This window comes from Sinocyclocheilus rhinocerous, unplaced genomic scaffold (genome assembly GCF_001515625.1).
Source record: "Sinocyclocheilus rhinocerous isolate Xijiao unplaced genomic scaffold, SAMN03320098_v1.1 scaffold1182, whole genome shotgun sequence".
Classification (NCBI taxonomy): domain Eukaryota; kingdom Metazoa; phylum Chordata; class Actinopteri; order Cypriniformes; family Cyprinidae; genus Sinocyclocheilus; species Sinocyclocheilus rhinocerous.
The window spans coordinates 364,978-381,692 of NW_015624203.1; the positions used below are offsets into that span (position 1 = coordinate 364,978).

At 35.7% G+C, this 16,715-nt stretch overlaps 1 protein-coding gene across 7 annotated transcripts in view; it reads left to right on the forward strand.

Moving 5' to 3' along the window:
• The window catches only part of shroom2a (shroom family member 2a), a 77,359-nt gene that overhangs the window by 28,922 nt on the left and 31,722 nt on the right, over positions 1-16,715 (forward strand). For 4 of the 7 annotated variants that reach the window (XM_016550744.1, XM_016550763.1, XM_016550753.1 and 1 more), the window contains exon 2: positions 5,724-5,872. In XM_016550744.1, coding sequence (XP_016406230.1) covers positions 5,724-5,872 — 149 coding nt within the window. Of the gene's footprint in view, positions 1-5,723; positions 5,873-14,301; positions 14,357-14,406; positions 14,549-16,715 lie in introns of those variants that run through there. The other 3 variants (XM_016550778.1, XM_016550793.1, XM_016550806.1) reach the window with 2 other exon arrangements.

A 16,715-nucleotide genomic window follows, 5' to 3' on the forward strand; every position in this document is an offset into this window, starting at 1 on the left:
TATATCATGCTGATTCATATACATTGATGTCTGAATTAGTTTCTCTTTTTTAATTCTTGTCCAAGAAAGAGTGGGAAGTATTTTATAAATGTGTTGTAATGTTACAAAATAGAATTGTTAATGAAATAGAATAAAATTGTTCTGAATTTGCAAAAATGGCTTTTGAATTTAATCGAAATCCAGTTGAATAGAATTGTTAATTGAAATAGTTCTGTATTTACTAAAATGACTTTTGAATGCACAAACAGTGAATCCAATAGATTTATACCCTGATTTTTTGAACTTGTACAATGGTAATACCATTGTGTTCTTTGACAAACCTTGAAGTACCATGTAAATGACGCGTGAAATTGGGGAGTCAATGTTGTAGTACTTGAAACCATACTCAAGTCTGAGTCCAAGACCGTATTTTCATTGTCATGGTCTTGTCATGAACTCAGACTCGGTCTCGACTTGAACTCTGCAGATGTGTTTTGAGGTTTACGCATATGCATGATACAGAGAAGAAAATATCTGTCTTTTTTCACTCTCACCTCTGCCTTTACCTCACATTCCCATTAAATGACAACCCCAGCCTTATCCCTGACACTCTGACTGTGTTTGCTATGCTTGTGTGGGTCTGATACCTCTCTAGTGAACATTTCCATTGTTCTAAGTCATTTATTCTCTCAGTATGGTGTGGAATGCCAGGGGGCACCCACTGGCGTGCCTGTTTAACATTAACGTTTGAAGTTATTCTAAGTGCTTCTTATTTCAGCATTCTTAAAAGTTTTCCTTTTTTTATATAAACTCTGAGGGGGGCTCTCGAGTCAGGATGTCACAGAGTCCTGCTGCTGTTAAAATAATAAATGCAGGGAAGACCGCATGCAACGGAAATAACTAAAATAGGCACATTTGTGCATTCTTGACTGAGCACGTATACGCAGTAAGATAAGTTTATTATAGGGCCAATTGGTGCTTGAATCTTACCACAGCTGGTGATAAAGCAAGCAAGAATAATCACTCAAGGTTTGTTGTCTATTTGAGCTTAAAGTTGACCGTCTAAAAATGTTATGGTACTAATAGCAACATATTATGATAAAAGTACAAGCCTGTGAATATTATCTCCCCAGAGAGGATCATGTTTGATGAGTAATAGACATAACTGCAAAGTAAATAATGAACAGTCGTGATCAACTTAGGGGTAAAGGCTCAAATAGCAGTTAACTGGCTTACTGGAAGATAGAGCAGTATTACGTATCATGTCAGGAATTTACTTTAGTTTAAACCAAACCCCCTATTTGGCTACATGTTCCCTGAAATCTGCTCTTTATGACAGAATATTTATGATTAACTCGCTTCTAGCTTGGCTCTGGAGGTAAAGTGTTGATGTGGAAATCGTATGACTTGCCCCCCTGTGCTGATTTAGAAAGGTGAACATGCCTTTCTCATTTGGTCATTTAAGGGTAGAACACAACAAATAATATATTTGGCATTGGACTGTGTGCAGTTGTTTAGGAAATGCTCTAAGACTTTACTCACACTTGTTTTTCAAATCGGATCTTTAGAACTGATTGTCCACACTGTCATTTTGCACATGATTAAATCAGATCTGTTTCTTTCATACAGTTAATATCCAGTATATGTACACTGCTTACCATAGTAGTGTCTAGGAGAGGTGTGCAATGTTGTTTTAATGATGTGTGAGATGTCACTCACGTTGCAAAAACCAAACAAAACAAGCCTTGAGAATCCACGCATTGGCTGCAGAATGCAGTTAGAATGCCAATAAAAATTGTTTCGAAGAAAAAATGGAGTAGAGCCATTGCAACACAAAGCTGTGTTTCGTTACTGAATGAATTTGCATTTTTGAACAAATCATTTGCAGTGTTTCCCCTAGGTTTTATGGCTTTGGGGGGGGGACTCCTTTTTAATGGTTAAATATAATTTTATTAATCAAAAAACATGTCTAATTAAATCTAATTAAAATTAAAGTGAATCAATTTATCAAAAGTTTAGCAAAAATTACATGTTTAGGGCCCTATGAAATGTTTTATTTTTTCAAAAACAGCAAAAACATGTTTCATTTATTCTTACAATAGCTTTATGCTTTTTTCCTCAGAAATTCTGTGTTGTGTATTCACATTTTTTTAAGGCATAAAACAGTAATTTAATCTATATTTTAATTAATGAAAATTAAAAAAAAATTATTTTTGGAAAATAAAGGGGATTTAATATTACAATTAAAACATTGAAGAAATATTGTATGATTATAACTTAAAAATAAGGTTTTAATAATTTTAGTAGTAGCAGTAGCCTATTACGTACATTCTACTGAACAATAGTAATATATTTCTGCTGCAATGTTTTCAAGTTAAACCAAACGTTTATTTTGACGGGTTGCCGTGAATACCTTTACATTCCTGTGTGTATATGATATGAGGATAGTTTTACTCAAATATGTTTACTGTTCATTTTTTTTAGAAATATCAATAGCATTTGTATTAAAACTATATTAACTGAATGTAATAAAAAAATCGAATCGAATCGAATCGAGAGCTTGCAAATCAAAATCGAATCGGGACATCTGAATCGATACCCAGCCCTAATGTATTGGAAAATGTACTTCTCAAATTATTATTATTATTGTTAAGGAATACGTACAATCAAGATATTTTCATCCATGTTTTAGTGTACACAGTATATAAATACTGTTGTGCAGCACTTTATTTGACATTAAATAGAAACAATGTTGTAAATTAATTATAATATTCATTAGCTTACGTTTTATTCTTGAGGTCCAACAAACGTGTGGAATGCATTGCCTTACCCATTAATGATATGAAATGAATATTGTGAATTTGTGATAAATAGTAATATCCATCAAGTTAAACCGAACTTTATTTTTACGGGTTGTCGTGAATACCTTTACATTCCTGTGTTTATATGATATGAGCAGGGCCGGATTAACATAAGGGCTAGGTGGGGCTGAAGCCCCAGGGCCCGCGGATTGAGGGGGCCCGATGTGATTGGCTGTGCTGTGGAGGAAAGGAAAAGTAGACCTAGAACGGATTGGCCATCTGGAGCACCCGAGCTTTTCCCGGTGTGCCGATTGCCGAAATCCCACCACGCCCCCACATATTAGTGTCTGCGCTATTTCAGTCCAAATAATATGAGCGATAAAAATGTCTTTGTACTTGTTTAAACTAGAGTTGCGGGTATCTTTTAATCGCCTCGGCACTACCGTAGCGCATGGGAAACAAACACTAAAAGCCAAGTGATGAAACAGCACTAAGTTACCTGGCTAAACCGTGCAGCGCAAGAGAACAGCTGGACCACACCGGACCGGTGTCTCCTGGTCCACCCGGTCTCCCGCTTGACACTTTCGCCGCTCTATTGAAGTGATATTAAGCAGCGCTTGCCCATTTGAATTTGACGCACGACACTTATATGTGAACAGCAAAGTCTCTGTGGTGAAGCTACAATAAGCAATTTAATCCACAGCACCACACCTAAGCTATTTAACATGCAGTTACTGACACTGTAGAAATATGGCATTATTACTTCCATGGCCGCGGGAAACACCCCCCGCCGCGGGTCTGAGATTTTCCTTGTGCCCCTCGATCATCCCCAAGATACTTAATTTTTGTGATAGTTTTGTGATTAATTATTTATTCAACTGGCCAGAAATATAGCCTATAGCCTAGTGCGGTTGTATTTTCCTTGCACACCTCGCGGCGCGCGTCCCTACATCTGCCCCTCGCACTGACAGAATTTCATGTGAAATGTTCACGCGATATTACCGTAATTTTACATTCCGACTTGTAAAAACCATTCACGTCCTCGTCCTTTTTATGAGCCGTTTTCCGAAGCTTTCTCGCTTCTCAAGACGGCCACCTGCAGGGCCGGGTCTGAGATTTTCCTTGTGCCCCTCGATCATCCCCAAGATACTTAATTTTTGTGATAGTTTTGTGATTAATTATTTATTCAACTGGCCAGAAATATAGCCTATAGCCTAGTGCGGTTGTATTTTCCTTGCACACCTCGCGGCGCGCGTCCCTACATCTGCCCCTCGCACTGACAGAATTTCATGTGAAATGTTCACGCGATATTACCTTTAATTGCAAAAAAATATGATTTCAATAATTAAGAGCCTGCAATATAATGGAATATTAATATTGTTAAATGCATTTTAAGTATTCAAAATATAATTTGTTTTTGTCCGTTATTTATTAATGAATAATTTATTTATTCCAATTGCCTTAACCACAGCAAAACATTTATGGGGGACTGTGTGGGCCAGATGGGTGGAATTTTAGCACCAGTCCAGCCCTGATGATTCTCCTCTTCTAGGGCCAGAAAGAAGACCTTCTAATAATAAAACTATTTAAACTAAACTCCTTAAGGGAGCTGTATATGCTTAACAGTTGTTGCTGCTTCTGGAAACCTGTTTGCTTTGACTTCATATATTGTATTTATTCTTTTAATGTGTTGTAGCCTGGAATATTTAGTGTGCATACTCATTGTATCTCTGTGTGTTGGAGATTTAATAAAAATAAATAAAAAAAACGAATTATTCCTGTGGTAGGAAACGTTGTGGCACCAAGATAGGCTACTATGGGGGCCCTTGGGTTTGCAATAGCCCCAGGGCCCTATGTGTTCTTAATCCGGACCTGGATATGAGGATAGTTTTACTCAAATGAAACGGTAAAATGTTAATGAAGTGACTCTCAGAGCAGTTCTGAAGATGTTGTTCATGTATGTATGTCCTCATTAGTGAGACGGTTAATATCACCTGAAGCGTTACGCGCGCTTCAGTACGAGTAGTAAACAAAACCGCGTGTCTGCGCCATTCATTAACACATAGACACGCAGAATTCATATTTAAATAGTCGTTTTGCGGCTTAATATTCACAAATACTAGTGGGAGGGGAAACACTGATTTGAGTGAATGATTCAATCATGAAGACAGTCACTTGCTTTGTTTCTGAATGAATCAGATGTTTTGAATGAATTGAGTTATAATATATGAAAAGATTGAGGAAGTCCACAATAGGCCAGCACAAAAACACGCACAGCAAAATATTCTCAAATTATCCCAATCCCAAAAAATAAATTTTGTCAATATTGCACATTCTGTCTAGAGAAAAGAAAGAACCAAAAATTATACCTTTGTCTCTGCTCATGTGTATTGTGACATTGTGCCATGATACTGAATAACATAAGCATTGTTGCATTTTTGTGTTTTGCATATTCTTGCATATACTGTGTTTGAAACGGGATGCTTCATTTTTTATTCACTACACAGTGGATATATTTTAGTTTTTAGTGAAAGAGTGAACAAAAATGTGACGGGCTACTTTTAAATAGCGTGACCATTCACACTGAAACTTCATCCGATTTTAAACCAAAAATCAATTTGGTTTGGACTGGATGTGTAAAAATCTGATTTTTTTTTTTTGTTGCCATTCACACTATAAACAACTAAATTGAAAAAAGTTGGATATGCCAAACATTCAGATTTTTGCTTCCTATCGGAACAAAGCATAATCGCACTGCATTACCTGACAGTGACTAGATCATTTACCAAAGGTGAATGCTTGTCCAGATATTGTCATAGTTTGTTTAGTTTCAGTCTCTCAACAAAGGGAGAGCTATTGGTACAGGTCAATTTATCTGTAGGTGATGTATGGCTGTGAAACAAAGAGATTTGATTGAGATTGAGTGTATTGTCTGTGTCACAGGTGGAAGAGGGCAGCAAGGCCACAACCACAAGACTGCAGGCTGGAGATGAACTTGTCAACGTCAATAACATTTCTCTCAGCGGCTACAGACAAGAGGCCATCTGCCTAATCAAAGGATCCCACAAGACTCTCAGCCTGATGGTGAAAAGGTAATTGATACTCAACCTCACTATCATTTTTGGGCCGATATACACCTGAGATTAAGACCTATCTGTGGAATCTGATCATAAGTGGTCAAGCTACTTTCACCTAACATGCATCAGATACTGTATATAGGTTTTGAGTGAAGGTTCTCTGATTTCGTGACAACATCAGTGTGTTATTGCACGTTGATACGCAAGTAGGGATGGAACGATTACCGGTTTCACGATAAATCACGATAAAATGCCCTGACGGTTAGTATTATCGTTTAAAATTTAATTATCATCAAAACCGTATTTGATTATCACGCTTTTGAAAACTCGCGGTAAATCCTGTCCAGCCAGCATCAGTCTGACGCAGAAGCAGCATGCAATGTGGTTGTTTGCAATATAACAAAGAGTGAAAAATTTAAGGGGGTCTGAATACTTTCCGTACCCACTGTATATATAAGTGATTTCTTATTATTATTATTATTATTATTAGGGCTTCATGTTAATGTTAATTTAATGTTTATGCTAAAAAAAGTGCATATAGCTGCTAATTGTATTTGTGGTTTGTTGATTTTCAAATATAAAACTTATTGAAATGTTTTCAGTGTGTGTATCAGTTCTTTTTGAACATTTTCATCTAAATTTAACAAAACCGTGATAATATTGATAACCGTGATAACTTTGGTCACTATAATCGTGATATGAAATTTTCATACCGTTACATCCCTATACGCAAGCACAGAAAGTCAACAGACTGTTGCTTGCAAATATACTTCCAAAGTTTAATCTCACTGCAGATGGGACATTTTCAGCAGAATGCTCATTTATTTAAGAAGTCAAGCCTCTATATTAACTGGACATATTAAAGCCATTTGGCAAGGTTTAAAATCATTGTTTTAGCACAATGATTGACTGGCAGGTGATCAGGGTGGTATAGCATTTATACCACAATTGTGATGTGTTTACATGCATACTACCACTGAATGAGGCCACAATGAAAGGATCTAGCTAGCAAAACATTTTGGACCCTGCTTACACTGGCATTCAGTTCAGATTGTCAGAAACGGATGTTAATGGCAGGGGTAAACAGGGTCTTTGACATTTCCTCATGTCAGTGGTAAGACATATGTGGTTGCTTACTGTTGTTGTTTTTGTTACATGTTAAAAGATGGATTGAATATTTTGAGCAGGATTATTTGTGTTCCCATCAATATTGCATTGCCCTGTTAGGTAGAAACACCAATGAATAAATGTACGTCACAGGTAGGTAGGGAGTGAGTGTAGCCATTGGGGATTGGTGTTGTTTGCATCACTAGTTCATCTGACGCTGAGGGAACCGTTGAATGCTTGATGGTCCAGTTCTGCCAGATCACTTTCTAGCACTTACAAGCAAACACTGTGAGGTAGAGGAATAGAAAACTAAAATAAAACTGAATCAGTTTCCATTTTAGGTAACACTTTCTATGAAGCCCGTATTTATAATACATTATAAGGGTATTCTTAAGGCATTAATTTTTTATTTCAGCTATATACTGAATGTATATGCTGGAAGTATTACTTAAAATTTTATATATATATTATGTACCCAGCTATTTTTCCTATTTCTACTGACGTAGTCAGAAGCTAACATTAAAGTGAGTAGACACTGTGTTTTCACTAACAACCCTCTCTGAAGTTTCTATCTGATGCAGTAGATTTGCATGCGGGCTGGAAGTGATGTTCTCAGCCAGTGGACACTGCGGGTAGAGAGCACGTGTCAACTCTGTGATGCAAATGAAGTGATTTGGTCCTGATTCACGTGGTCTGAATGTTTTCAGTTTTCTCAGGACTTCTGCTCTTTTCCAACTTAAAACATGAATGTGAGATTTTCTCACCCTGAAAGCAGTGTATGCATAGGTTTACAGCAACACTTGCTCTTGGTGAGAAATGAAACAAATGGATGTTAGTTTCAGGTTTGAGTTTATCTTGTCTATATAGAAAAGATCTGCATTATGAAAGGCATAGTATTTTTCTGTTAAACAAGCATTACATTGGCTCATTTCAGTTGAAGAGGAGCAGGCTGTTCAGTCCACTTCTTTGTGTGCCAAACACTGTCCTCTTTGTCTCAGCTCTGCCTATCTGGGAAACACTAAGTGCGTTTGGTCGCATTACAGCATAACTGCTAAACAAACAATGTCATCCAGGGAGAAAAACTGCCTGTGTTTATCTATTGGACAGAGTCATTACTGCAGGTTTGCCGTGTGATAGAAGGTGACTCGAATTCTACATTAAGGTGAATTGAATATCTATTGACGATTCACTGTAGTTGTAGTAGAGTTATGAATTTAAAGCTCGTCTTGAATCAAAACTAAGATTAAACCCACTTCTTGTCTCTCAGCAATGGCATTTTTTGGCATGTGCATTTTTTACTGGAGTAATGTTTATTGTAGATGCAAAATGAAATGGGGGTTGTGTATGGTGACATCAAAACCAAGGACTGAGTCACGTTTTCGTATCTTCAACAGTGAAATGAATGTGGTCCGATTAGGCAATCAGGGATAAGTGGTTGACATTGTTGAACAGACATGTAACTACTCACAAGCTATTCAGTTGGATTAGAGTAATCACTAAAGAATTCAGGAATGTTTCGTGATGTGATGTTTGGATTTTTAAATCAAGAGAACCTAAACGCTCAAGTGGACAAAAATAGTTTATTATTTGTAGCTGTGATTATGCTGTGCATACGTTTTCCTGTATTTTCCTGTGCCTGTAGTGGATAATTTCAATGGGTGGTGAGTCAGAATTAGCAAACAGAGAGCAGATAACAAATCATTGCTGGACCACAGTAGAAGGTGGGGCGTGGGTGGGCAGTGTGCAGACTCATGTGTTTAACAAGAGGTGTGAATCTCATTTAAAATGGCTTTGAATGGCTGTCATTATGGATAGCCTGATCTTTTAAGCTCTTGTATGGTTCAAAAGTTTGGGATCCAAGAACCAAATAAATAGTTATTTTGAACTTTCAATTTATAAAAAAAAAAATCTGAAAAAAAGTAACATTAGTTTCCATACAATTTTAAGCAGATAAAACAAAATGTACTAAACAAAATGCAGTAAAACTCTGATTTTAGTACCAGACAAGGCTTGGTATTTAACAGGTTTTGGGTAACAGACAGAAGTCTGTTGATGGATTTTGGGTAATAATTGTAATAATATTTCACAGTATTAGTTTTTATAAATAAATAAGTGCAGGTTTGGTGAGCATAAGAGACTTCTTTCAAAAACATTAAAAAAAATATTGCCGTCCCCCAAACATTTGAATGGTCGTGTATATAAACATTTTCTTACATTTATCATTTTTGTGTTTGGCCCAGTGAAAATGTTGGGAGGGCAAGTACAAGTCAGAACTATAGTGTCCACTTATGAAAATACTTTTTTTTTCGTTTATAAGAAAATACTATTTTGTGTTGTCAGCATAGCAGTTTGAGTGAAAAGATTTCATTAAATGTAAAACTTATAATATATAGAAAAATATATAGAAAATAAATAATATTTGAATCCCAGATTTAAAAAGTGGTCTTAGGCCTTTTGAACCCCACTGTATAACAATACATATTTACAGTTAACAAATAACATGCCGTTACATCACTCCACTTCTCACCCTCATGTTGCTTTAAAAACCTGTCGAGGCGGGTGTCATTGTCATAATTCTTCATAATTGCAAGAAAAATTTGTCAGATGTCATGTCAGCCAGAGGCAGATCACTGGGTTGTGACCGAAACGACCCTGAGCCCGGCATACCACGTGACTCGATCTGTACCATTATGGTAGAGCAGAGGGTGGTGTGTGGCTTTTAACAGTGTGCTTTTTGAACGAGATTGCATGTCTGAAAAAAGGCCTAAACAAAATAAGCATTTGACTATGAAATGAGGAAATAGGAAGTTGTCGCGTATGTAGACGGTGCCTGTTTTGCATACTCTGACTTTATTTGAAACTAATATGCATGAGCTGGAGATAGATTGTTTAGTTTGGCATGACCAAGGCACTGGACAAATAGAGAGCATAGCATTTATGGTGGAACAAGGCCATCTGTATGCCTGGATACATCGTTCACTGTCATAAGTTTTATATCCATATTAAGTAATTTGTTATAATTAAAGTTTTTCCTCACTAAAATATTTTATACAAAGAAATGAACAGTACTAAAGTGTTTAAAAGGGATCACATGAGATGAAGGCTCATACAGTGTTATTTTAGTATCATTTATATATTATTATAATATTTATTAATGTTTTAAATTAGCTTTTATTTTTATATTACATTACATTTTAATTTTAGTTTTAGTATTTTTGGTATTTACTTTTGTCTCTCTTATTAGTTTTTGTTTTTCAATATTTAGCTTTATTTTATTTTTATTTGAGTTTTAGTTTATTAACTTTAGTAAATGTCTTTTATTTTAGTTCCCCAGGCAACATTTCTAATTTTCATTTCAGCTATTTAAGCTTGTGTTTTTCATTTAACATTTGTATTTTATATTTTATTTTATTTCAGCTTTATTTAAATTAACAAAAATGATTCCTAATAGTTTTCTTTTTATTTAACAGTGCTGTCATATCAGTAGCCTAATAAAAACTGTTTTATTTTAGAATAAGCATGCCTGTTCATGGAGGCTGCCATTTGAGATCGCATGACCAGCCCAGTGTTATTCACTTTTCACTGTTCCCATGTATTAATGTAAACTTTTGCTTGTGCAATAAATAAGTCATGGCTAACTGTGAAAGTTATTGGTAACTGAATTTTTTTTTAATTGGTTTGGCACGATACTGCATGACACACCAAATTACTTTTAATTAGTCATCTTTTGTAATCACTATATTTACGCGATACAATTTTGGGTAATACTGATGAACTACATTAACTGTTTTTTACGCATTCCAATTGTTTATACAATGATTGTAGTTCGCCATAGTAATACAAGTGATAAATGTCACACAGTGATTAAATAGATTAACTAACCTTAATGAACATGATTACTAAACACTTAGGTGAATGAAATTCATCCTATGACACACTAAATATTGTCACTCATGCATAATGCACAGTTGAGTGTTTCTGTGAATGCCAGTGTGCCCAGATGCCCCACTGAGTAGGTAATCTAACTACAGAGGTATTTTTAGGGATTATGGTCAGTGTGATTAAAATGGGATTTGGAGTCTGCTGCTTGTGGATTAGATAACTCATCCACACTTTTACAGACTGTCTTGTCTGGTGCTACAATAGGAGCTATTTAAAAAGTGTGCAAATTGTAATGCAAGAACTGTCTTAAGTCAACAAACACCCAGTTTCTAAATTATTTAGGTTTTTCAGAGTTTGAATTTGGCTTTAAAAAATTTCAAGAAATGAAGGCTATTCTATGAGTATATGTACTGATGTTTTAAACAAAAGCAGCAAACTGGATTTAACTCAGACAGAGATAGATGCGGATGGTTCAGATACACAATAACAAGAGGACAAATACATTAGAGTCTCTAGTTTTAGAAACTGATACCTTACAGGTTCTCAGCCAGCAGCTTTATTGAAAAGTATATGCCAAGCAGCAGTTTCAGCTGGGATGCCAGCCTTTTGTGCTGAGTTTCAAAGAAAAAGCCACATCTGGAACTGGTGAATAAGAAGAGATTCAAAGGGGTAAAAGAACATTTGAACTATAAATTATTAGAAAAGAGTATCAGAAATGGATTGTCTGTTAGAAGAGCCCTACAAACCAATAGCACAGATGTGCTACAGAAAGCATCAGATGAACTTTAGCTGAGTATTATAATAATCTGGCTGCTGGTTTTACTGTAGTTTTTGAACAGTTTAATACACCCTTTTATGCAAACACGATTTCATAAACGTTTCTATATTTCACAATGCTGGGCCAAAAAAGGTTGGGAACCATTGTTCTGTTTAGAGATTTACCTACTGATTGTTTTGCTCAAAGAAAGAGTCAACGATTCTCAAAAGTATGAATGAAAATATCATTGTTGTCACTGGTGGAAAAAGGGAAAAGAAATCTGCAGTGCAGATTATTTGCGCATGCTCCGCATGAATATTGTGGTTGTTGGGTTTAGAAAAAAACAGTGACTTCACATAAAGTCCTTGAAACAGTGGCACAAAGCCACTAGAAGGCAAGTCTGCAACCATTAGCCGAAAAAGCGTAACGGCTAAAGCTAACGCTTCCGGTCTGGCAGTACGTGGGAAAGGAGACCAGAGGCCATTTTTTTAAATGGATGTCAATGGAGGAGAGGTTTCACTACTCTGAATAAACAGCTTTTTAGAGGAAACGTCTTATCATTTAATGAATCAACAGCCTATCTGCTAATCTTCAACATGTTTTACACTAAACAATACTTTTGGATTGAACTATTTTTAGAGTTTACCACGAAAAAAATGCCGTTTTATAAGAGAAGTCACTGACTTTTTGTGACAGGTGGGATTCAGCTTACGGCACTTCTCATTCATTCCTATGGGATCTGTAAACGGCGATTGAGTGTCGTACAACTCTGACTGAAATTCAGTGACGTCAAGGCTGTATTGTGATTGGTTATTAAGGGACACGTGATCCAAGTTAGCCGTTACGCTTTCTTGTTGTGACTCTGTTGTGACTGATTCAGAGAAATCTTTTTGTAAACTGTTATTGTTTTAGGAACGTCTGCCAACTGGCTTGTCTTGAAATGACCTTGAATTCCCCAGTGAAACTATCAAAGATGATGTTTATCTCTGTGATTCAGATTTAGTCATTCTCATAAATAATCTTCTCTGTGTTTTCTGTGAAGTTTTGTTGATTGTTTATTTACTATTCTCAGAGACCGTGTTTGGAAAAAGACCTCAGGGGAGCACGTTTAATTTATCATAGCTTATTGACAATAACAGAGGGTGTTTTTTTTTTCTTCTGTTTTCTAATTGGGATGTGTTCGAATGCTCTATTGACATTACTGACCCAAGAGACCTTTTGTTATGAACAGATCATTCAGAGGCCAGTCCTTCTACTGTAGCCAGCTTCTCACATAGAACGACTACTGCCACCTAGTGGTGTAGAGCCATAACACAATCATTGATTGTGTATGATAGCACAAAAGAAGTTATCTAACAAAATGTTCAGACAGTAGAGTCACATTGTATAGAAAAAGCTGAACATTTTGTGTGATAATTCATTTTGTGTTATGTGGTGGGGAAATCAAAAACCTTCAGTAACACTAGCGTGAGTAAAAACAAGGACAATGCAAACTTTCAAAGATTTGTTTTTAGCGAATAAAATCCCCTTAAATAAATAAATATACAGTGAGTCTGTGTGTGTACAATGCCTTTTTTATGGGGTGTTTTTCTTGAAAAACATTATAGTTTATACTTTAAAATACTTTTATTCAGCAAAGACACACAAATTGATCAAAAGTTATGGTAAAGACATTTATAATGTTACAAAATATTAGTTTTTTCTTCAAATAAATGCTGCTCTTTTGAACTTTATTCATATTCATTCTTTCTATTCTAAAAAAAAGTCGAGAACTGTTATTTTATAATAATAATATTTCACAATACTGGTGTTTTTACCCTAAACTTTTTAATGGTAGTATGTGTATATATATATATATATATATACACATACTACCATTAAAAAGTTTAGGGTAAAAACACCAGTATTGTGAAATATTATTTGGCTGGTGAACAATGTTGTACACTGATACTGTAGATGGAATAATCCTGGGGTGACCAAAGCTAAGAGAAATTGCTCTTTTCATTCCTTGAATTTTTGGGCTTGTGTTGACATTTGTCTTACACTTCCTGTAAGCTTTCTGTTTAAGGCAGATAAGAATCCACATCCCTCTTGCAATAGACCAACTGTCAGTAATTAATGATTTTCCCAGGATACAGCTGGAATGGGTTTCTTTCTTCCATTGGCTTAAATACAGACTTTGGTTGCAACATTGTTCCAAAAACCTGCTTAAAATAGGACATTAACCTTTTTCCTCCCTCGTTTAGTAATTACATACATATTCAGCTATTAAAGTGCACCTAAAGAACTAAATATTTCAGCTACAGGATGTAGCTTTAAATGTTAAAGTGGAGCATTAAGTAAAAGGCCCTTCTTGGACGTGTATTGCCATGCCAAAATGTATGGCTGCAATGTGTTCCCTATCCTTCTGCCCAATAGCGTAATAAAGGTGTGTGGCTTTAGTGACAAGAGCTGTGTCATTCTGAGCTTCAGAATCCAATTAGAACTGGTAAATCTCTCCTATGGCATTAACTGAGGGAGGATGACTTGAACTTGATCACCACAGCAGGGGTGGAGTCAAATAATCTGCATATGATTTATAGAGATGCTCAATGATCCAGTAAAACTACTTTCTTGTTTTCTTAATTTCACACTGCAACATTTGAATCAGAGCCATCTAAATGCCAAAGTGATTTTTAATTTGAAATGTCATGTGGTGCTAATTCTTGAGCCACCCTTTTCTAAAATGGTTTGTGGAACGGTCCATTGGCAAGGTGAGTTGACACCCGTGAGTTAGACACATTTCATCAGCCTTAAAGGAAGAGCTGCTGTTTTCACAAGTACTTTAGGAGGAAAAATCAAACACGGATTACCACAGTAATGGGAGCTGGTCTTTGAAGCACATCATGACTGAATCAAACCAGATGCTGTAGTGGGCTCAGACTTTTTGTACAGGTGTTATTGAGGTATGTAAAGTTTTGAAAAGTTGAAATGTTGCCATACGTTTTCAGTTTTGTAGTGTCTGGATTTCATGACTTAGAAGTACAATATTTTACTGATTTATTGCACTTCAGTCAAGGCTGAAACAAATACTTGAGAAATCTGACTGATTTGTTTCAGTGCTTTTATTTTATTAAATTTTTAAAAAATGCCTCAGGTCATATTTTAACACAAGGTGGCTTGGCTTTACAGGAAGCAGCATCAAACAATAATTCGGACAAGCTCCTACAGTGCTATGGTGATGAAATCCTTCTGAAGCTGTGTTCTTTTATTTTAGTTGCTATGACACCTGTTACATCAGCAGTCTTTGAAAGTGAAAGGTACATGGGAAAGATGGTGCTGAGAGATTTATCTGCCTGAAACTGGCTCAGTCGGTAGGGGAAACCAGAAATGGTTTTAACACTATTAGAGTTAGATTTGGTCCTAATCTCAACACAAAGTAGCTACAACTTTCTACTCCAAATATGTGTCATTGTAAAATAGCTTATTATGATTATATTAATTGTGATTCATTCTCAAACAATTCTGGGTTGAACCATTCATCAAATTCATGATCTCATAAGTATTCTTGTTTCTTAATTATTTCATAATTCACAAGTAATTCTATGATGCATAATTAAATCTAAATTGACATGTATACCACTTTTTCAGACTTTTTAAGTTTGACGATTAAAGTATAAGAATATCAGGGCTAATCAAAATATAAACTAGATTCAAAAATGTATTGTAAATGTTTTTATTTGTAATTTATTTATAAAAATATATTGCAAAATTTAATGTAAAGTCTTCAGTGTTGCTTAATTACACATGTACCAACAGTAAGAATCAGGTAGTTCTCATATGTCTTCCCAATGTGAAACAGATTTATGAGCAAGCTGTGATATTTGTCTTTATAATGATCAGGTCTTTATTGAAGTCAAAATTAAGTTTTAATGAAGTTGTTTTATGCTCAAGAGGAGCGCTTTTTTATTGCAAAGGAATTGGAACATACAAACTTTACATATAACTATAAAACCAAATTACAACCCTCTACATTGCGAGTAAATCACTCACATATGCGACTAAATCTTACTCTGGGCGACTAAATAATGTCTAACATTAGCCATTGGCTAATAAATTATTAGATTTTACTCGCCAGTATGTGTGTGAGAGGCGTTCAACACAGATTTTCCTTCGATAAACACGCTGACTGAGCGCTTGAGAGTTTCGCTCTCTGTCAAGCGATCTGTCACACATGCAAAGAGAGAGAGCGAGAGTCTTGCATACCACGCTGAATCGACGCGTTACATGTAAACCATATTCTTTGTTGTATTTTCCTGTCAAAATAACAGAGTTCATTTAGAATTATTCAGCTTTTAAGAACAAGCAGGAGATATGCCGGTTTCTCGGCAGTGGGCGGAGCTAATGCGCGAACAGCTCTCGTTGGTTGGCGCTCATCTATTACCGTCCCTACAGTCACTTCAGCAAATCAGTTCGAGCGAACGCTGACAACATGATTAATATTCATGAACCCAGCAGATCCAGCAGATAGTAGTAGTAGTATCTTTTAATAATAATTACTATTACCTATGACCAACAATATCTTAAACACCACCACCAGTCCTAAGTTCAGTTAAAATGACAAATATGCATTCATTCATGGTTACCAAGTTTTAGTTCTAATCACTAGCTGTATCATTAAATAGTGCTTAATTATCATAATATCATAATATAATGCTTGATTGGCTGAAGTTAAGAGTGCACATTCAGTTATTTAAGAAGCTGTTCCATTTTACAAAGATAAGCTGATTGGGTGGAATCATATATGTGTGTGTGTGTGTGTGTGTACTTAACCATATTTTGGGGACAAATTTGTACCCAAAAGTGAGCAAAGCCTGACAAAATCGGCAAAAACCTCAATTTGTGGATGTCCTCATTTGTAAAACTGGTATAAAAATAAAGTAAACAAAGTTTTTTTTACTTTTGAAATTGTAAAAATGCAGAAACTTTTCTGTGAGGGGTAGGGTTAGGGGTAGGAGTGGGTTTAGGTTAAAAAGTGTATAACTATCTGTATATAAAAACAATAGAAGTCTATGTAATGTCCCCATTTAGATAGCTAAATAAACGCGCGCGCGCGTGTGTGTGTGTGTGTGT